Genomic DNA, 23,335 nt, shown 5'->3' on the forward strand with positions numbered 1-23,335 from the left:
CAACAACAACACTGATGCTTTAAATATCCACAATAATCAAGAGTCAAAAATCTGTGCTTCTGCAGGCTCTCACCTGTAAAAAGTGTCCTTCTTTTGTATTACAATTGTACAGCCATAAGACAACATGTAATACAGAATCTTTCATAAGAGTATTTGGTAGGAACAGTATATGGAATGTAGGATGCAAGCATTTCATAAATCAGTTCCCTCAAGTGCAGGCTTTTTTGCTGGTATTATTTTTGTAAACATGCCATTCCTGTCCCTGCTGCTCTGATGCTAATGGTTGTGAAGAAATTGTAAGCTAAAACAGTATTATTTTTAAAGCTTTCTCTAGTTCATTTTCACCTACTTACAGTAGAGTTGGTCCACTGTACACTCCCAGAAATGCATCATCATTGATAACTTTGAGGTATTTGTTCTTGTGCAGATAGCTGCAGAAACAAACAAAATACAGTGATTTGGAAGTAGTTATCCATAGGTTACTGAAGATCTCTAGTTTACTTGCCTGCACAGATGTACAAAGGCAATATGTATAAAGGCCATCCATTCCCAACCACATACTGAAACATAATCAGTTACTTCATTTTCTGTGTACCCAAGAAATAAAATACAGGTTTTCCATTTTGAAAAGCAGTTAAATTCCTCAACCAATACTTTATTTTTGCTAATTTATTTATTATCTTTGTTCCAAGTTTTTTCTCTCACTGTCATACACATAAGAGCACGTGCATATATACACTATCTCCAAGTACATATGTGGGAGGATGAGGTCAAATAGTTTTGTTTTCGTTCATCAGAATGGGGTATGGGAAATTACAGATGGAACATGTCATGAGCAAACAGGAAAACAATTTCCTCCATGTTGTGAAGTCAATAAAATTTTAAATGCTTTAAAATCTCTATAGTCAAGTGGAAGTTTCTATATACGGGCCAAAAGTTAAGACTGAAGTTTTGTTGTAAGAACGATAAGGAAAGAATGGGATGTTTGGTACCCCATTATAAACATTCACAAGTTAGCTTGGGATGTAGCTAGTAAGATAAAAAGTGCAGTAGGAAGGTGGTCACAACAGATGTCAGAGGATGTCTGTGAAGTTCAGAGTCACAGAACATTCTGAGTTGGAAGGGACCCACAAGGATCATCAAAATCCAACTTCTGGCCCTGCCAAGAACAGCCCCAAGAGTCACATCATGTGCCTGTTGTCTAAACACTTCTGGAACTTTGTGAGGCTTGGTGCTGTGACTACTTCCCTGAGGAGCCTGTTCCAGTGCCCAGCCACCCTTGGATGAAGTACCTCTTTCTAATATCCAACCTAAACTTGTATGACAAAACTTCAGGCCATTCCCTCCTGTCCTTTCACTGGGTACCACAGAGAAGAATTCAGTGTCTTTCTCTTTCCCTCACGAGGAAGTTGTGACTGCAATGAGGTCTCCCCTCGGTCTCCTCCAGGCTGAACACACCAAGTGACCTCAGCTGCTCCTCATACATCGCCTCAAGGTCCTTCACCATCCAGCCCTCCTTTGGACACTCTCTAATATCTTTTCTTATATTGTGACCAAAACTGCTCACAGTGAGGCTGCACCAGAGCAGAGCAGGACAATCCCTTCCCTTGCCCAGCTGGCAGGCTGTGGTGTGGAAAAAATTAGGTTAATATTCTAATCCTGTCCTGGTTGAAGTCATTGGCAAAATTTTCATAACATTCACTGGATATAAGTTTATATTGATCACCATAGTAAGAAATGAGAAGTAAATGCACTTCATCTGGGTTACACAACACAAAGTCTTAGAGAGCCAAATAATGCTTCTGGCATGCTATTCATTGGACATTACTCATGCCATAAACCTTGTTTCTTACAGAAGAAAATAGTTTACATCACCTTCTTAGCTGTTGTTTGAAATAAATTTTAATTCTTTAGTAATACATGGCATTCTACCATCATCTGGTGTTTGTGTTTTCTGAGAACTGATTTTTGTATTCTCTAAATTGGCACATTATTGTTCTGATCATTTCCTTTAGTGTGCAAATTTCCTTATGATTTTGTCTGCAAAACTAATACAAAAATTAATACCAGAGCAACAGTTAAGATTTAATCCAAGATTTCAACATTAAGTTGTAGTGTTGAAGGACACAAAAACCTGCTTAACCTAATAAAACCTGTCTGCTTTAGAAACTAGATGCTATTATACAACCACTTAATTACTTGTCCAATTTTGAAATATTTTCCCCTGATGTTTGAGTACCATAGTGACTAATAAACCTGAAATATAATAGCTGATATGTCTGATAAAAATCTTCAAAGTTACAAATAGAAACAGTTAGAGACTTTGGGAAGTGCAGAGCCATGTGTTACTAAGGAGGGGCTGCAGTGTTAGCTGCCAGTTTTCACATCAATGAGTCAAGCCCATCAGAATGTACAATTTCCTGATGCTAATTGGTTTCAGTTGCTTAGGCCCTTTTATTTTGATAAGTACTGCTTTTAGATGGAAATAAGACGACCTTGGTAAATAATAATTTGACAAAAAAAAGCTCATGTAGAGTCAGTTCCTTCTGAAAGTGCCATTAATCCTGCTGTTACTGGTAGTTAAATGATACTGAATGTAATTTAAATTCCCTGCAGAAGAGAAAACTACAACAGTGGTATAACATATCTAAACAAATCTTAGAATTTTTAGAAATCACATAGTTATGTGTAATATCTAGCTTCAGTGGGGACACTAGAATAATTGTAATTCTGGAGAGTTGGTAGATGGCAATCAGATACACACGAATACCCCAGTGCAAACTACAGGAAATCTGTAGCAGTACTGCAGAATCTGGAGTAGGAGATGCTGATGTTTTTGTAGTGCTCAAGTAAATGAAGGCCCTTTTTCATGTTTTTCAATCCAGTCAGAGCAGTAAAGCACCTATACTTGTGTCTAACGGTCTCTATGGGGGTCAGGGGTAAGTAGGAAGAATATTGCATTAAACCTCGACCACACCAGAAAACTCCATGGCTGCAGGATGCTGAGCAGGACCTTCTGAGGGCACAAAACACCAACAGGAAATTTCATGTGCTATGTAAAATATATACATCCAACTGGGTTATGAAATGAAGGTTAAAGAAAGGGAGAACAGGCAAAAAAGGTGCAAGTGAGCAGTACTAAGGATTTATCATATGATTTTTCCACACAATTGTTTATCTTAACTCTGAGCTGTGCCAAGAATTATAAGTGAACCCTGAAAGTGCATGCTAAAGTAAATATATTCTTTTGGAGTTTATTTTTGTGATTAGATTTTGGGATTGCACACTTTCCACTTCAGTAATTTAGATAGTTCTGTAAAAGCTCATCACAAATATATTTTGCCATTCACTGAAAATATCTTTTAAAAACTCTTCTTTCCTCACCGATTATCTTACAGAAATAAACATTGGTGCAGCAGCACTACTTTGCAGGAGTGATGCAGTTTGGGACTTAATGATGGGTTAAGATGAGAGATTCGAGTGTAAGATGAATGCTTTCAGTAAAAGTATCCCTCAGCCCTTCATTCCTGGTTCCTGACTTCCCTGCCCTTATGAAACTTACACAGCAGTACTGTGGATCCTTGCTGGATGACAAGACCACCTAGGTAGTGCTACTATTCAGTATGATAATGGAAACCCTTTATCCATGATTTTTCACCTATACCTGTATTAATTTTTTGGCCCCCTTTAATTAATAGGCATTTTAATACAGCAAGAGTAGTAGAAAGTCATAATGCATAGTAGAAGATAGCCTCCAAGATTCCCAAAATGTCTTCTGATTTATGGATGGAACACTAAGTCTTTGAATAATTTGCAAAAGTTTTTTATTGTTTTGCTTTGTTACTTACTTTTGTCCTTGAGATACTAATTCAAAACACATTCAAATTTCCCTCACCCTTTTCCTATTAGTTTATTTTTGCTCCTGTTTTTGTTAAATTCAAATGCTCTTGGATCAGACCCAGAGAAAAACAGGCATTTCGTTCATTATACAGTGGTAGATAAACAGGAGTTCAAATTAGAAATGTCAGAATAGAGAAAATTAAATATTTGCCTCTTACATTAACTTAATGCTGCTGCTAGAAACAACAAATCTCCAAGCTTGCACTTAGCAAAATTATTCTTTATCCTGTTGTAAGGTAACCAAACTACTTCAGAAAATTAGTTTAGAAATTTCAGTTTAGTTTATCAAACAGATAAAGTCTTTACCACTCATGTTCATCTCCCTTGTTTGCCTTGTACATCTAGAGTAGAGCTCTGCTCCAAGTAGATGTCATATGATTTAATTAGGAGAAAAGTGTTTGTTTTAATAAACCATTGTTACTGCTGGTAGATAAACCCACGAACATAAGTCTAGTTTTGGTTATTCTGTTGGTTGTTTGTTGTTTTATTTTCTTTTTAAATTTGATTGAGTAGTGCATCATAGTCAGTCTGTGGTAGGATTCACTTAGGGTCATAAATCACAGAAATTACCAGGTTGGAGGGGACCCATAAGCATGATGGGGTCCAACTCCCTAGTCCTTGCAGGATGATAAAAAGCAAAATCGTGACCGTGACCATGACCATCATCCAGATGCAATTTGAACTCTGTCTTGGTGCTGTGACCCCTCCGCTGGAGAGCCTGTTCCTGTGACTGACCACCCTCCTGCTGAAGGACCTTCACCTTATGTCCAATTGAACTTCCCCTGATGCAGGTTCATTCTGCTCTCTTGTCTCCTATCACTGGTCACCAGAGAGAGATCACCCCCCCCCCCACTGCCCCCCTTGAGGAAGCTGTGGGCTGCCACCAGATCTCCCCCTCATGTTCCCCTTCTCCAGGCTGAATAAGCCAAGTTACCACAGCCACTCCTTATAAGTCTTGCCCTCAAGGCCTTTCACCATCTTGGCTTCTCTCCTTTGGACACACTTAAAGAGTTTGACATCTTGCTGATATTGTGGCACCCAAAACTGCCCCCAGCCCTGGAGTTGAGGCTGCCCCAGAGCAGAGCAGGACAATCCCCTCCCTTGCCTGGCTGGTGATGCTGGGCCTGATGCACCCAGGGCAGGGCTGGCCCTCCTGGCTGCCAGGGCACTGCTGGCTCAGGGTCAACTTGCCATCAACCAGGACTCCCAGTTCTGCTTCTGTGGGGCTGCTCTCCAGCCTCCCACTTTGTATGTATAACCAGGATTACACGGTGCCAGATGGAGAATCCAGCAATTGTTATTGTTAAATTCAATATAGATGGTGATGGCCCAGCTCTCAAGTTTGTCCAGATCTCTCTGTAAAGCCCTCTACTCTCCGCCTTTAAAAATACTTACGTATCTTTAAAGAACACTAAATAATTTTTTTTTCTAAAAATAAGCAAACAGCATAGGAGGATAGAACATAAGTAAATAAAGGAAATAGAGAATATAATCTTAAAGAGTTGCAGCTGAGCCAATTACTAAGGATTAGGAGACGGCCTGATGTTAACAGGCCACACCTGTAGCCAATAAGAAGAGTGTTATAAAAGAGTGGATTGGTGGGAACTGCAGTCAGTTGGCTGCTGGGAGAAGAAGGAAGAGTTAGTGCCTAGAGGAGATGCCCATGAGAAACATCAAGGAGGTACGGAAGTCTAGGAATAAGGAACCCTTGCAGTGTAATGTCAGCTAACAGTATCTACAGAGGCTAGTCTGTGCTGTCTGCTTCTCTCCTTCCCAGTTCAATAAAGCAGATGTTTAGGACTCCAGATCTTCTAAAACTACAATTTCCTTTTATTTTTTAACAATAAGGAGAGTTCCAAAGAAGACAGAAGCAAGAGCACCTGCATACTATGAGAGAAGCATAAAGAAAAATTGCTACAAGATAGTGTCCAACCTGTGTTTTGTCAAAATGTAAGAAGTGGAAGAGCCAACACAGTTAATAAAATGGCCAAGGCTTGGAAAGTTTGAGTATTGCTGCATGCAGCTTAGAGGGATTCAGTCAAGACACTGGCTTTATTTTTGCCATATTTTACATCTTGCAATTTCTGTGGGCACTAGTACTAGCACTATGTCACCATGGAAAACTTCATTTTTCATGTGGATGTTCCAAGTAACTGAACTAGTGTGAATAAAATCAGATCTATTCCAGATCTTTGGTTTAACTCAAACCTTTCAGACTTTAGGAAGTCTAGCTAGCTGCTAAGATAAAATAGGCAGTTTGGAAAGAACAGGACCATGTGAAGGATGCTCTTATGGAATTCTTATAAAATTTAAGCCTAATTTAAAATAAAGCACTAAAAAGAATCATATCTATCTTCATGTCTCTCTGGTTAATTTAAGAGCTCATGATGAAGAAACCTCTTTACTCATAAGAGTGACAGAGTTTTTGGTCAAACCTCTGTAGGACAAGAGTAAGCTCTGCCAAAGTGAATGGGGTCACTAGAATTGAGATTTATTCTCTCTTAATGATTGAAGCAGATGATTTTGGGTATGGTGGAAAAAGGATGTTCGCTCACTAAAGATTATTTTTTCAGGAAATACAATAAGAAGTTGGGATATATGAAAAGGTTAATTCATGCTTTTGAGATGCGCATCTCATTTCCAGTGTAAGTGGCTGGTTCCTCTGAGTTGCTCCCAGCACCTTACACCACTCTCTTTTTGCAGGTAAGAGACACGTGTTAAAGAACTGCTACCATTATCAGGTAAGTGCTACACTTACTAACACAAACAGTCTTGGGAAAAAAAAGCATAATTACCGTCCAAATTGTCTTAGAAAAGGTACTGATCAAACAAAGTTTTACTGTAGCTTCAAGCCAGGACAAAACTCCCAATGAAATTACTTGCCATGATTTTATTTCTGAGCTATAAATATGCATACTAAATGAAAGCACACTGCAAAAGACATTAAGCAATGATACTGTTATTGCTGGCAGAAATTAACATCCTCTCTTTGCTCTTTTAAAGTAATTAAACTGAGATAGGTATTTCAGAGCCTCAAATAAGCAGAGAAGTTTGGGGTTTTTTTCTGAAAGAAGAGAATTACCTGCTACTTACATAGCATCCAGATTTGTCCCATTAAAAGCATGGCCTTGAATACTGGTAAAACCATTATTGTAGAGTTTTCTGCAAGCAAAGAAGAAATTACATCAGTGTATTCTGGGCTGTTTCAATACATGAATGCCTAACATCCTATGCATCATTTTTCTTTGCAACAGCACATTCATGGATGGGTGCAGTTTAATCTCTTGAAGAAGCAGCAGTTACTGTGCAAGGTCAAACAGATGCCCAGAAGTGCACCTGAATCAAGGTTGCCATGTGGCAGGTGTGCCATCCACCTCTATTTACAGCAATGATAGACTAAACCACTTTGTTATAATTTTCCCACTCTTAAACTAAAAGCAAGGGAACAAAATCCTGCTAGGATTGATTAAGGAAGGCTACAGGAACTAACTAGCAAAAAAAGGTGTGATTTTACTATCAGGCATGCTTTAAATTTTTGGAATTCATTCTTTTACTCCCTTAGAGCAAAAGGATTTTTTTTAGAATTTCTTTAGAATTCATCTGTTTGCATTCTAATGCTCTTCCTTCCAGTTCAGTTCATAACTCATTACAGTAATTTCACTCCCATCAGCTCTTTCTTTTGGCTCACATTGACTGACTTGCATTACTGAACTTTATTTAAGAATTTTCTTTCAAATATAACTCTTCTGATGTTTGCCATCCATTAGTTTCCATGGTATGTACCACTCAGGTTGCAAATAAAGTTAGACACAGTTATAACCCTGATGAATCTTTACAGGGAGAGAACTTTGCACACTTTCTCCTTTGATTTTTTTTGTTTTCAAATATAAACATTCACTGGCACTAGGGTCATAGAAAAACTACTTTAGTCAAGCCAGTTTAAAGAAAAGAGCAGGACTGGTTCATATAGCTGTCAAAGTACAGAATTTATGCAAACTAGACTATAGATGCTATCTGTGATGTTTCTCTGTTGCAAACTACTAGAGAGTAGGAAAGGAATAGTTTTATTTTTAAACATTTTGCCATAGGCAATTACCAGAGAGGTGATTGCCTTGTGACTTAACCTGGAAGAACTTACAGGGTTAGAGATTCATTACAAAGCCCATGGAAAGCATTTGCAGGCACTGAAGTCATATAAGGATTATCTGCAATTTCACTGAAAAAGGAGACAAAATATCACAATCAAACATCTGCCCAACAGAGCATCTGGAGAACAGCTTTGTTATTAATTGTTATGTGTCTTGATAATAAATAGAAGTTTAAAACATAATTATTTAAATTAATTAATTTAATGTATTTTAATATTAATATAAAATAAATTGCCATATTTATTATACATTTAAATTTATTTCTTCAAATAAATAAGTTTAAAATAATAACCTGTTAAATTATATCTAAGGCAAGAAGATACATGTAGGATGAAGAACTGAGCATATTCCAGCACCCAGGAATACAGCTCATGAGGTGAATGGGTTTTGTAGTTGTGGTGAGGTGAGCCAGCCTGTGTGATGATGGTGGCCAATGGCACAGACAGGGCCCTGTCTCATGAGCCAGAGGATCAGCAGAGTGAGTAACCATTACCATTGCAGTGTCAATTGAACAACCCATGTGGCTTTAGAGCTGAAATCCTGCTCTCTAAATTCAGGTAAGATATCAGATAATACCTTATCAGGACAGAGGCATTTTACTTTACAGAAGTGCATCTAGCACATCTCTTTCACTAGTAAGTGAAATAACTTAGTGATTCTTCTCACCCCTTGTCCAAAGGAGTGTTTCACTACTCATTTTTTAAATACTTTAATTTTACTCCAACTCTGCATTCTTAATAAGTACATTCTATCTTCAGACCAAAATTCTGTTGTAACAAAATGGAGAAAGAAAAGCTAGAGAGATGTACTATTACTAAACTGGAGAAAGGAGAGAGGAAAAAGCTGGTAGAAACAAAGGGTAGAACAAACTATTTGATTGCCCTTTTTCTGATTTTTCCTGAATAATACTATAGTCTGGAAACAAATATTTTGCAAAGGTTTCTTTTTCTTCAGCTTGTGGAGTAGGTACAGCCTAATAAGGCCCATGCATAAAGTCCGTGGGCTAAGAAGTCAACAATTACCCATGTGCCAGAAATAACTTCATTCCTTTTCTGTGCTACATTTGTGCATATATATGTGCTGACACTGAACAGTACTCCAACCATTTTCATTTCAGGTAGTTTTCCCTGATAGGTGGTTTCCACCACAAGTTATTTGGGTTTGAAATTTTGCAGATTAGTTCATTTTTTCTAAATAAATGTTTACTTGTAAGTTGCTTCACCTCAAAGGCAGAGAGTCATACAATGAATGGGTTTCCCCCAAGCTATATCTTACTCATTATTTAGAAACCTATTATTTTTCAAGAGCATTTTTTTCTTGATGGAAGAAACAAAGAGTCTTTCATTGAATAGCAATATTTAGAAATAGATATCATAGAACTATCTTCCTTGAAAGTACAGCTCTATTCTTGAAAAACTCTGTGCAGCATATAAGAACTATATTTATCTTTTGTTAGTTATTGCTATAAAAATATCAAGGCAGAAGTAAAACAATTTTTGGCTTTCTGCCACTTAAAAAGGCACTGAGTTAGTTAAAGAAAGAACACAGATGGTTGTATAAACTGCTTTGTTTGATCTAGACTCTTCAATTCTTGGTTCTCTCTACTATGTAGAAGTAGGTCTAGCAGAGTTTTCAATCTAAGCTGAAGCCTTTCTTGTCTTTGAGAAACTCCCTAATAGTTTTTAGGATGTAGTTACATCTCAGAGCTCTAACTGGCTCAGGTTTCAATCTTGGAGGCCCACAGCCAAGGTGAATGTGTGTTAGAACAAAGCTTATTTCTGGTCTCAGAACTTCCTTGGAAGGGAAGATCTCATTGCAGAACAAGCAGCACTCCTCTACTGCTCTGAGGTTCATCCTGCCCGTGGCAGACCATGAATGCAGTGGGAACTGACCCTTCTCAACCAAAACCACCTTTAGCAGCACTGAAACACGGCCTGTGCTGGATCATCAGTCACATCTTTGCAAATCACCTTTAACATAACACACCTATTTTTAATTGCCTTTTGTCTAGCCCATCCAGCATTCTCTTCCAGCTGAAAACTGCTACAATATAAGATTTCTAACTCCTCTCTGGGACCAAGAAGTGACCAAGATACTTTTACCTTGTTTCAGCCTGCAAGTCTTTATCTGCAGCACTCTTCCTCCTCAGCTTGATTACAGCTCAAAATTCTGACTTAGTTTAAAACAGGTGGATATTGTCTGTGCTTTTTAAATACCAAGAAACTCCTGCTTATTTTAGAGTTCAAAGCAGAACTCTTTGTTTCTATAATACCTTTAAATATAATAGTGGAAGACCTTCTTGTCCCCATTTGCATTCTATTCTTTTTCTTCAAGAAATTATTCTGCAGTTTTCTTCACCATGCTAGCAAAATTTCTTAGAAGAATTTTGATAGGATGACTTGATGTTAGAAGGATGTATGCCAGCTGAGGTCCCATGTGTCACACTATTCTCACTTCATATTAATTCAGCCATTGCAAAACCAAAACCAAAATAAAAGCAAAGGGCCTGTAGAAGTTGTGTGTTATAAATGTGCCGTGTGTCCATGTCTCTAATTCAGGTCAAATGTGTAGTGCTAGGGGAGCTGGCATTCTCCACATTTGGTGCTAATGCTCATTGAAATATTGCTTGAGGAAAACCACTTTGTCAAACTTAAATGATATTTTTCTCAAAACCAGAAATGTTCATTATACATTTTCATGTGGTCTGAGGATGGCAATATTCTAACCAGCTGTGAGGACAGATACTTACAGCAAAAAATTCACATCAAATGAATAGATTTTGTTGAGGTCTGGAAATACTTTGAGTCCAGTATTAAAAATACCACTGAAAGAGGGAAGAAACAGAAAAATTTGCTGCATCACTGAACAACAACCAACAATGTATTAAAAGTGTTCAACAGAGTGGGATGGTTACTGCATCCTCTCTGTTGTCAATCAATTCATTTATAATCAACTGTCCAAAACAGAAGGATGCAAGAACAATATAAAAAATTCCAAATGCCAGACTTATGATAAATTATAGAATCTAAAAAATGAGAACACATATTAATAAGAGAGCCAGGTGGATCTGTAGAGGGAAGCATCTTGTGAGGTTGATAGGAAGAAAATAATTAAAACTCTGCTTTAAGAGTTGTTCATATAGCTCTAAAAAGGGAAACTCTTTAAAATGTGAAATGCTTAAAGCCCCTTCTTTATGAACTCCTGTAGAGTGAAAACAACTGTAGTTCTCAATTTTTAAAACTATTATCCTGAAATGGAATTTTTTTACTATCTTTTTTTATTACTTTCACATCTATAGGAAAAACCTGGACAATCTTTCCTCCTTGCCACTGCCTCCACCATGTACACGCAGAGGCCTTTCTTCCAAATATTACTCAAAATCACGGAAGTTTCTTTAGAAAATCAGAAGTAATTTTCAGGATTTGTTTCTGCCTTATGAAATCAGGTGTCTATAGGTGAGCTTTTCACATTTGGCTGACAGCTATGCTTTAAAACCCTGTGTAAATGTGTAGTAAATACTAAAGACATGTATATATCTGTTGTGTCCTTTCTTCCCACTGATTCCTACAAAAATGGAACAAGTCAGCACTTATCATAAGAAAAGAGCTAGCTGTGGAATTTTGCTAAGGAATATTAGTCTATTCTAGATATTTAATGGATAAGACAAATGGAAAAACTACTGATGAATTTGTGGACATGTTTTCCTTTCTCACAAGAGTAGTAAGAGTTCCAACCCCTACCCTTGCTGGCTTTCTGTTATTAGAATAAAGCAACAGCGAAAAACGTGGCAGTCAGCTCCAAAATCAAATGCAAACAAAACTGCTAAAATGTAAAGAGCCATCTGTGAGATTTAAATACCAATTTGTTGCAGGTGCTAAATACTTACAGGTATTTCAAAAGTGGGAGGTTTTTAAAGGCATCTGGATCTATGTAATCCAAGTTCCTAAGATTTCGAATTTCACTGTAAAAAGGGAGGAACATTGATAATTAATATTTAATAACGGATCACAACAGAAATCATCAATGTTAAAATGAAATCTCAGGGACCTAATTCCTGTAGCAAGCTTTTTGTACTGGACAGCACTAGCTCAAGACCAGAGCAATCTTACAATGATGCATTATCATCTGGATAGGTGCCATCCTGGGGACTGGCCTTTTGAAGCAAGGGGATAAAAAGTACCTAAGATTTGATTATGGATCCTTTCTCTGCATGGTCCTAAAATCAAAACAAATACCCTGTGGTAATGGCTGTTACTTTGAACATGGTGGGGGTTTTGTTTCTGCAACACTGAGTAAAAAGAAGAAAAGTAAAACTTTTGTTATTTGTATATAATAATCCTATCAAATTACAACCATCTATGCACCTTATCATTTTATGTGCAATTTTTCTGCTTACTTTCTTCATGGCTCTAACAGTATTTTGTATTATTTTTTCCCATCTTTTACAGAGCTCATCAAGTGATGGCTCAGTCACTTAAATCAACTTTGTTCTGAGACTTGGAATGGCCACAACATTGACTACATAACCATGCCCAGCAGTATAGAGGATGGCATATCTCTTTGCTGTATAACAAGGCAAGATGTAACATAGACTTCATTCCTTATATCTTCTGTCCACAGTAAAGTCTTTAAATACTTCCACCCAAGAGAAAGCTTGGTCTGCAAATGGCTTTTTAGTCTGCTCATGTTGAAAAACCAGCCTGACACTAATCACAGCTATGGCCATGATGGTGCTTTCTGCAGGTGTGTTGGTGGGGCTGCTGCCCCTCCAGCCACTACCATCATTGCCTGGAGTCATGATTCTTCCTCATTTTTCTAAAATGTTTGTCTCTTCCCTTAGTACAATTTCCCTGAATACTTCTAATTCTTCTATTTTCTAGCAGATTTCTCTCTTTTCTCTCTATAAGAACAGTCAGCAGTCTGGCTGCACCAAGCAGACTATGCCAAAATTCTCGGTATTGAGGTAGATTCAATTGACCTACCAATTTTCATCTTTTATTAAAAAAGCCCTCCCCCATCATATGCAGGCTTTTAGTTTCTTGGACTCTTTACTGATTCCAGCAGTTTTGCATGGATGGTTTTGCATGTTTGCTTCTATTTGTTTACCTTAAATCAGCTCTGGACACTGGTCTCATAACACTGCTGAAACAACTCTCAGCCTTTCTGAAATAGAAACCATGTAGAAAAATGGTGCCAGGCTTCCTTCTGATACTAGCAGTGGAGAATTGGTCTGAAGAAAACATTTCTAGTTACTTATATAGAGAAATTTTATAAAGATGACAGATTTAGAGGGCATGATGGTGCAGGTTATGTGAGTGATCTTCCAGCCTTAAGTCAGTCAAAAAAGTGCTGCTGCTGGACTGAGACCCAATGGGCAGAAACCAGTAGTGTTCAATTTGCCATGGCCTAACTGTGCCAAGTAACCTATATAATATAAGAAACAGAAAATTGGGATTTAAAACTACCTCTGGCTCTGGAATTGTTTTAATAGGATAAAATCAACCCAGACAATTTGTCTAAGAAATAGAAGTGGGAAAAAAGACAGAAGTTAGTAGATAAATCACTATGTAGACACTGGTACAAAGATTTCAGCCTCTCCATATATTGTTGTACTGACAAAACAGTTCTGCTTCACCTTTCTGCACCAGTTTTCTCTCTGTTTACTAAAACACTGCCGGGAAATGAGGATTGCCCTTTTACTTGAGTGTTAAATTGATGTCATTTATTGCTCTAGTACTGCTACTGTAGTGCTGCATTCAACTATTCTTCACATCTCTTAGCTACTTTGAGCTGTAGCTCTGTTTCTGTATTTAAAACAAATCCTCTCAGTGTCAGTTTCTTGCTTCTCTCCAATTATTTTAATAGTTATGTAGCTATCACATTCCCAACGGTGGAATTTGCTTCATAAACATTAACTGACATGTTTTTTCCATCACTGACTGCTTTCAAAATGTTGGACTTGTGAGCTTCCTGGCCTGATAATCCTCTGTGGACCAAGCATATTCCAGGGAAAGACAGTCTTCAGTTCAGCCTTTAGCCTGGAAATGGATAATGCAATGGAGTATCAAAGAGTCATGGGTTGTTGCTATTCATAGCATTCTGCCTAAATTATTTGGATGAGGGTACTGGAAATAGGAATTCAAAATCAGCAGATGGTACTAAAATTAAAAGAACAAAATAATGTAATGAGATACAATTTTGATTTATTAAGTAATTGGACCATGAGAGGACATTTGCTGATTAAACAATGCAAATTAAAAGCTAATTAATCTGGGAATAAAATATTTTAAACAGCCAGATGAGACAGCACAGTAATGAGAGAAAATCTTAAATAATGTGAAGGAATCAATATGATTCAACTAAACATTGGGAAAAGGTTTCTATCCCTGCTGTTCAATTTTCTTGAACTGGTAATTTTTGGATTCAAAAAGAAGTAGACTTTAATATCTACTGTATTTATACTTGCAATTCATCCTACTCTTTGTATTGCAGAGGTGCCTTAAAGCCCAAAAGGAAGAAAAGGGCCATTGTGGAGCAGACAGCCAGGCTCAGAAGTGTCTAGTCAAAACAGATGAGAGAGGTATAAAAATAAAAGGTGATTTGACAGAAGTGAGTGTTACACTTAAGAAGAAATGAGGACAGAAATCCAATTTTCCCTACTTCTAGTCCAGTCAAATGTGCCTCCTGCATTTGACTGGCCTGAATATGTGGCCTCTCATTTTGTCTGGGTGAAAAGGAGAAAGATTTTGTGTGCTGTGGATAAATGTAGGCAACACCAAGGCAACCATGACACACAGCTGAAGTGCAAAGAGTAGATTTATTCCATCATCTTGAGGGCTGGAGGATTCAAAAAATCAAGTAGAGACACAGAGACTGCTAGGCTCATATTGGCAGGGGCAAAACACAGTGAGGCCTGAGTGCTGCCTTGCACATCAAAGGGGGCCTGGAACACGTGCAAACCTTCACAGGGCTGTGGTTTACAATCTCTACACTTCTTATCTCCTTTCACTGCTTACAAAGAGGCCCAAGTCTATAAGAAGAATGCTTTTAAGTCTTTCACAGTTTTCTGTTATCTTGTGAGAAAATGTCACTTCTTCAGTAGACAAAAAATAACCAAAACAAACACAGATACATGAATTCCCGACACTGTTTTCTAACATCTCCTCGGTGCAAGACTGGTCTCTGAATGAAAACAATTCTAATTCCAATTTAGTTTTCTCCCTTGCCAATCTTCTCTTTTCCAACCCTTTCCTCCCCACAGATCTTCATTTCCATTCATGAACTGTGCTGCTGTCCTTGTTTTAAATATTCAAACATGATTAGTCTTAGAGTACTGGAAAGAATTTCTCTCTAAAATCACAGATTTAAAGAATATCTACTGCTCCATTCATATTGGAATCCATGAAGTTAAGCCCATAAGGAGGAAGGATATTTGAATAATTCTGGTCTCATCAATTAGCAGGACAAACTGCATTTCACAATTTCTTTTACAGTAATCAGGCATGAGTAATATACTCAAAGACACATAAATGCATGGCCCTAATTTTCAAGCTGTAATCAAAAGACTGCTGTGGTGTAAAGATTAATCCCAAAAGGTCCGTAAAGATAGAAGACCAAGTTGATTATCAGTAAATTCATTAAGCAGGATTTGCACTTCTGTTATTTATCTTCTATGAATTGGTGAGTTGAAAATATTTAAACTTGTGAGCTTAAAAAGTTATGGTTCTTTGAAAAGCAGCTCTAGGAAAACTGTTAGTAGTTTAAGCTGCCTAAAATGCAGATAAAGCCAAAGAGTATACTTAAAATGCCTAGTAAGCTAGTTCTCAGATATCTAAATGTCTATGAGAGCTGATTTAAAATTACTTTTGAAATGCAGCTTTAAAAAATAGAAGAATCATGGCATACAGCAGTGTTACAATTCTGAGTCCTTCTGGGTATTAAGTGCTTTTAAGGTACAAGAAAACCTGAGACAGAAGGCATTTTTGTTGACCATTGATGCAAAAAGCCAAAAGGTATCCTGAAAAAACATTTTGCTTTGCAGTCCTAACTGAAATTACTTAGAGATGCTCATTAAAAAAAAAAAAAAATGCTGCTACTCTGCTACTTTCCCACAATCTAATAAAATTATTAGTGGAGTATTTACAAAAGTATTCAAAGTTGCTTTACAAACTCTATTCTTGGAAATACAAAAACCATTTAAATAACTGTCTTATTTGTGCTTTAAAGACACTTGATGTTTGACATTTTAGTTCTGGCACTCAGACTAGGAATTTAAAATTTACTAGGTTTACAATCAAATCACCACCTGATTGTCCAAGAACAGCAATTCACTTTTCATTTTTAATGAAAATACACAAAAAGTTTATCTCATCAAGAATAGGTGTGCAGAGAAAGTCACTTGATTTTATAAAGATATGTGTCAAGATTTACAGATAAATATGAACTTATGTTTAGTTGTAAAACTATAACTACTTTCAAATCCAAATGTATCTAAAAATGAAACTAATAGTAAGGCTATTCAAATATTAGGCTAATTAATTAATTGAGACATATGCTTGCCAGCTAACTTTTCAGAAATGTTAATATGCTACTTAAAATTTTATCTGAATTTGGTAACATAAAAAGATGCACAAACTTTTACATATTGAAGTGGAATCTAAATTTCATTCACCAGACGTGCTTTTCATACCTGCCTTGCAATATTGATACATTCTTGAGTCTGTTTAAGCCCAGAACTCAGAAATTGCAAATCTGGTTTTCGAGTAGCAACACAATCATGTTATGCTGTGATACCTGCAAAGACTAAGGATATCCAGGTCAGCAATTGTGAAATGTTTTAAATAAGCTTTTTTTTTTTTTCATTGTACTGTGTAGGGGGATAGAACATAAAATGTAATCTTACCCCCTAAAGAGTTGCAGCTGAGCCAATTATTAAGGATTACGAGCAGGCCTGATGTTAACAGGCCACACCTGTAGCCATCAGAAGAGTGTTATAAAAGAGTGGGTTGGTGGGGACTGGAGTCAGTGGCTGCTGTGGGGACAAGGATGAGTCAGGGCTTAGAGGAGATGCCTGCAAGAAACATCAAGGAGGTACGGAACTCTAGCAATATGGAACCCTTGCAATGTACTGATAATAGAACTTCTGCAATATAATGACAACATATTATAGTAACCTGGGCCCTCCCTCTCTACCCTCTGTGATTTCACAGCTACCTTAGCTTCTCTCACTTGTTCATCTACTTCCATGTTTTATTCTCCTCCTGCAGCTAAACCATCCATGTTGTCCCATCTGCATGCACCTATTTAAGCCTTTGCACCACTGGCACCAGAAAACGGGCTTAGGCTCCCAACAATCTACTCCCTACCTCCACACTGCAGATTTTAACAAAATTGTTTTGCACAGCAGTATCCCAGCTCTGAAATTCACTGCAGGTACACAGCATTCCCCCATCAGTCTCTTCAGTCTTCCTCTCCAGAATGCTTCTCCCTTCTTCCTGCAGTGCGGGATCCCCTGGCCTGGCATGATGAGCTGTCCAAGAGAAGGGCAGCCCTTGCCCGGAGGATGGAGGGGCTGCTCTGCCCTTGGCTCCATCTCCCTGCAGGGCTGCAAGTGCTCCCCCAGCAGCTCTCCAAATAACGTCACATAAATGAGGGCAAGCCACTTGAACCATAACCTTTGGCCTTGTTCCCAAATGTGAGAGGGCTTTTAATGTGGTTGTCTAAGAGGAGAATGCTTTATGAGCTGGGAGAAGAGAGTAGGGAGAGACCAGGGGAGGGTGAGCCAAGACACAGAGAAAGGAGGAAAAGAAAGATTGAGGTTCTGAGGTTCTGTTTGCAGGAATGTTTCCCTGAGAAACAGAGACCTAATTACAACAGGTTTTTATTTAGTGTAATGTAAGCTTCAGTTCTACTAGTAAGGCAACTACAGAGAGGCACTGATTGCTAATCAGACCCTTTCACAACTACACTTACAAAAAATACATACTTATGTAATTGTATGAGAGAGACAGATCTGAATTCGTAAACAGACATGCTTAAAAAAGGTAAATACAGAGAGAAGAAACAAGACACCATTGTGAGACCAATTTAACACAACTGAGGAGGAAAAAACCAGCAGAAGTGTGTTCCTTATTTACATCTTCATAGAGTGGAAGTTTTGCCATTAATTACCAGCAAAATGAGATGTGGCTCATTAAAATACAGCAGGTGATCAGTATCCTTATTTTGCAGAAGTTGCTCAGTACTTGAAAGGCATGGATGCATAAAAATATGACCTTTATAACATATGGGTCATAAAAATATGCTTAAAGAGCTGAGGTCTGAAAGGAACAGAAAGTCAGGACAGAGGTACATGAACCAAATAAGCACTGAGAAAATGGGTTGTTGAAGATCAAGGCTGAAGTGTACTAACTAAGCTTGGCACACAGATCATGATGAACACAGGATGCCTATTCACATAACACTTGGCTTAAAGCAAAGCATTAGTTTCTTCCTTCCACAAACACTGGATTTTCTCTTGAAAAGTTTTTATGTCTAAAAACAAATGTTTTCAGAATGAAACTGTGTGTATAAGTTTCAGTTAGGGTGAAAAGATTATTTATATAAAGCTGCACTTTATGAAAGTTCAAAGAAAAACAAGCTGTAAAAATAAAACTCTGTGAAATAACTTTTCAAAACTGTTAATCTCAACCTCCTTTAAAATACTTTGTGATAATCTTAACCTAGTATTATTTTAGCAATAATACTTTAAAATACTGTAATCTATTAAATTAATTTAATGTAAATACATTAAATTAATGCATAGCACAAGTTGCAAATTTATCCCTGTATTATCCCACTCTTTGGAAGGTAAATCAAACTCAACAGTGATAGGTTTTAACAAATCAGGAGTTAGAGAAACAATTCATAAAAATTATCAAATCTGTAAATTGCTTTCTTTCACAGCTTATATGCAACTGTCGAAACTTGCCAGATGCTAGGATATTCCCTGATTAAATTATACATGTGCCTTACTTCCAAACAGAGTTTTTTAAACCTGGTAAGCACTTTTAAGTGGTAGAGGTGGCCCTTCTTTGAGGGCTACCTTCAAAGTCTTGGGGTTTTCCTATAACTTTTGTGAGCAGAGTTCTGATGTCTTGTCCTGGGTAATAATTTTGGCTCTTGTGCAGGAAAAAAGGAATCTTGTATGCTGTCTACAGTTTCTCTTGGCAATGCTTTGTGAGAAATACAAGGGGTCCCATGTTACCATACCCTTGTATAGTGGAGCAGGAAATGTTCTCTCCATGGTGTCCCCACAAGGCTGTGCCAGGGGTGACATGAGAGTGACATGAGCCTGGGAACTCTGCTGACTCCTGCACAGACCTGCTGCTTTCAGTCATGGACAGCACATCCAGGCCTGGGGCTGCAGTGGGTGTGATTTTGGAGATTTCTGGAGCATTTTATCTTCAATTTCTAATAAGGTGAGCCACAAAAGAAGTGCCATATGAGGAATTTGTATCACAGTGGCAGATACTTTATTCATTGCTGATAAAATGTGCTGACAGTCAATGTTTCACTAAATGTTCATTTTCATTAAACAAGAAATTTTACAGACACAACAACTATGAAAGAGGAAGAGAGAACATGGACACAACAGGCTTAGGTAAAAACATCAACATAATAGGAAATGGTATTATAATCATAGGTAAGTGGTTATAATATCACACCAAAGCCTTGCTGTGAAACTCAGGAATACTATTGGAGCATGTTGTTGGCCTGAAGTAGATCTCAGGATCCTTGCACTCTGCTTCTAGATATGCCAGTCAGGTTCATGTTCTCCTAGAGGAGTCACTTACATTTTCTAGCATTAGTTTCTCTCTTTATCTTCACTAACAATAATTATATTTTTCTCCTGTAACTTTGTTAGTCTTTCTGATTCACACTGTGTTAAATAGAAGGAAAAAGAATCATAGAAAATACAGCAGTGTTACATCATCATCTAATTCAATCTCTTTCTCTGAGTGAAGATTAAATAGATCTATAGAATTTCAGATCATACAGCCTTAAAGGCCTGCAGTGGTAGAGACAATATCTCCAGGAAAAAAATTCTAGTGTTTATTACCATAGGAATAAATACCAGCCATAGGAATACATTTCCTAGAGGCTGCCATGTGTCTTGTCTAATCTACTTTAACATTATAAATACATTTTCAAACATTAGTGTGAAAATGGGTGGTAGTTTTCACCTCTTGCAACAGCTTTAAAAAAATCAATCTGCCTCTGTCATGTTTTCTTTCTGGACACAAAAGACCTTTCTCAATTACTGTGTTTTCTGGATCCATGGTGACCTACAGTGCTCTCCCATGGAACCTCTGCAAACAAAGATCTCTGAAATATGCTAAATTCAGCTGAGCCTTACAACAGTGGCACACTTTCCAATCCCCCTTTTGGATCAGTAATGGAAACATGGAAGAGTACCAGATACAGGAGGGGTCCTTTGGAGCTCTCTCTTCAATACATTACATTATCATTTTGTCAGGGTCCTGATGGATGACAAGAATTCACTGGATGCATACAGCAGTTCTGTAACTGCCCTTAGCGTGTCACTTGGTGTGGATTGGTCAGAACAGGAGAACAAAAAGGTGCAGAAACACTTCCCAGAAGCCTTTTCCCCTATTATTCTTGTTCCACTTAATAACCATATAAACTCTTCATTTTAGTAGTGCACTTTCAGAATGATTACTTATTCTTCATGTCTCCATGTAGTGCCATTTTGCTTTGTGCTTTGCTCCTTCTGATTTTATTTCTTATGCTTATATTACTGCTTTACACTTACCTGCAGTAAATTGACAGAAATAATTCTTAGTTACCATTTTATTTCAGCTTGACATCAAGTTCATGATGCACTCCCACTAGTTTCTCAGTACATTTATCTACATTTCTATGGGAAGATACAGAAGGGAACAAAAAAGATGTATGGAAAACAAGCACAATGAAATAAGCTCAAGAAAGAGACTGACTCACTCCACAATTATGGAGAAAGGAAATGAAAAAAGGAGTATTTAGCTACATAGGAGACAGGAATGATGAACATCATCACGTATATTATTTCTACATATTCCAAATTTATCTCATGACTGTATTCATTCATTTAATTACAGTACTTACATGTGAGTGACTTTGCTTAAACTGTTGAAGGAATGGGCCTCCAGACTCTGAAGTGTTTCATCTATGGAGATGTAACTAAACACCAGCAAACAGAAAAATAAACAGGTCTCAGACACTGGGAAGCCACAGCTAGTGCCCATCATGCCGCTTCATTTGTCATCTCATTATTTTTCTCATCCAGCTATGATGGCGCTCAGAAAGAGAGCAGGATTTAAATCAGATCAACACTTGTCAGCAGCCACAAGGCTGCTTATTTTCCCAGCCCTTATTTTCTTCCTTCTCCCTCTCTCCACCTTTCTTTGCTTTTTTCCAGCCTCAGCATCCCCCGTATTGCTGCCCCTGTTGTCCTCTGCTGCCGATGGAGAGCAGCTTGGTGACCCGTGGGGCACTTCAGGAGAGGACAGGCAGGAGCAGGGAAGGCCCTGGAGGCTGAGCTGAGGCTGGGCTGTGTCAGCTGGCACTGGGGGCACAGGAGGTGCAGACACGTGTGAGCTGTGGGGAGCAGAGTGCCCAGGGTGGGAAAGGCACTGTGCTGCACAGGGGAATTGTGCTTTACGTGGGGCTGCTGGCAGAGAGCTCTCTGGGGGGCTCCTTTCTGGGGAGAAACTGAGGAGAAAACACTTTGAGGAGCCACAGACTGGGTGTTTGTGAGGTACTCGTGAATGTGACCCCAAAGCATCATCCTAAACCCAGAAGAAATGTTCCTTATCCTTGACCTCAAAAATACTGAATGTTCAATTTGCTCTTAAGCCAGCAGAAAGTACCAGGTGAATCCCTTGTACCAAGATTTAGTGTATTTGTGTTATTAACAGTGTAAACCAGAAATTGAAATTACATTTGAATATCCTATAAAACATTTATGCAGTGATGCCTTTCTGACAGGAATTAGCTTTGTAATTAAGCATGTAATTTAAATGTTTTTTCTTTCATTCACGTGGAAAAGCAGCACAGGGGGAAAAAATCTCTACTTCTGGCTATCAAGAGTAAATAGCCATGCAGTCATTTAAGAGAAATTGTAGCAATAACATTTTTGTTTAAACAAAGTTCATAAAGAGGAGAACTAAATCTTCTATTCAGTACAGATAAAAACATGTTTATTTGTGGAAATCATATAGTAGACATCATATAGCAAAATGAGCTGCTGTATTTTGAATAATAAACACAGTATATAATCCCTTGTTGAAACTTCAGAACATTTTCCAGATGAATTTGCAAAACCAGGAATGATTGGTAATTTTCATTGCACAGAAATTATGGGCGGGAGAGGCAAATGAGACATGTGGTACATTAGAGGCCAAGACATATACATAAAAGTTGTATTTAAAACACAGGTACTGATTCCCTAACCTGAAGTTTATATCAAGAGGGTGGGAGTTCACGTTTTGTGGTAGTAGTAATGCTACAAGAAATATCCAGATGGACATTGACACTATTAAAATTTAAATTGCAGTGGAGCTTTTGGAGCCAAAGAAGGGCTGACACCCTTTTATATTGAATCAAACTCTGTTCTAAACTAAGTTCATCCTTTTTATATATAATATTATACATCATGTGAGGGATATCCATCCCTCTCCAAAAAAACCTAAACAATACCCTATCTGATTAAACTGAGATGGTAAATGAAGATGCAGATATCCAACAACAATTACTTAAGAGGATTTTAGGAAGTCTTTATTTCAATATATCTGGATGAAATATGAAATATAATAGGTGAGGGGGACACTTAGAGACACAGCAGGAGTTAAGCACCACGGACACTGGGGCACTTGAATTGTGAGGGGGTAAAACCCCAAAGATTCCTTTGTTCAGGATCCCTCCTTGGAGAAACCAAACCCTAATATTTTCATTTGATAAATTTTTATACACAAAGACAAAATTTTGGAGAAGGAGAGTAATTTTTAAAAATTTGAAAGAATAGTATCAGAAATTGAACAGAACTTACATCCTAGAGATGTTGGGGAGATTGGAAAAAGCATCACTTGGAATTTTTCTTAGATGAGTCTCCAAAAATCTCCTAGAGAAACAAAAAATTGGCAGTTAATATCCTCTGGTAGCTACAATTTAAGATTAAAAAGTCCTACACAGCTTCAGCTCTGCTCCAATGTTATGTTCTTATCTTGCCTTTTCTCTAAGTCGCCATC

General features: G+C 37.7%; 1 protein-coding gene across 3 annotated transcripts in view; it reads right to left on the reverse strand.

Moving 5' to 3' along the window:
• The window catches only part of TSHR (thyroid stimulating hormone receptor), a 50,609-nt gene that overhangs the window by 11,950 nt on the left and 15,324 nt on the right, over window positions 1-23,335 (reverse strand). For 2 of the 3 annotated variants that reach the window (XM_074542530.1, XM_074542529.1), the window contains 7 exons: window positions 23,137-23,208; window positions 21,195-21,269; window positions 11,935-12,009; window positions 10,798-10,872; window positions 8,039-8,116; window positions 6,994-7,062; window positions 354-431 (listed from right to left, as the gene is read on the reverse strand). In XM_074542530.1, the coding sequence (XP_074398631.1) occupies window positions 354-431; window positions 6,994-7,062; window positions 8,039-8,116; window positions 10,798-10,872; window positions 11,935-12,009; window positions 21,195-21,269; window positions 23,137-23,208 (522 nt within the window). The remainder of the gene's footprint in view (window positions 1-353; window positions 432-6,993; window positions 7,063-8,038; window positions 8,117-10,797; window positions 10,873-11,934; window positions 12,010-21,194; window positions 21,270-23,136; window positions 23,209-23,335) is intronic. The other variant, XM_074542528.1, reaches the window with a different exon arrangement.

This window comes from Zonotrichia albicollis, chromosome 6, assembly GCF_047830755.1.
Source record: "Zonotrichia albicollis isolate bZonAlb1 chromosome 6, bZonAlb1.hap1, whole genome shotgun sequence".
NCBI classification, from domain to species: Eukaryota; Metazoa; Chordata; class Aves; order Passeriformes; family Passerellidae; genus Zonotrichia; species Zonotrichia albicollis.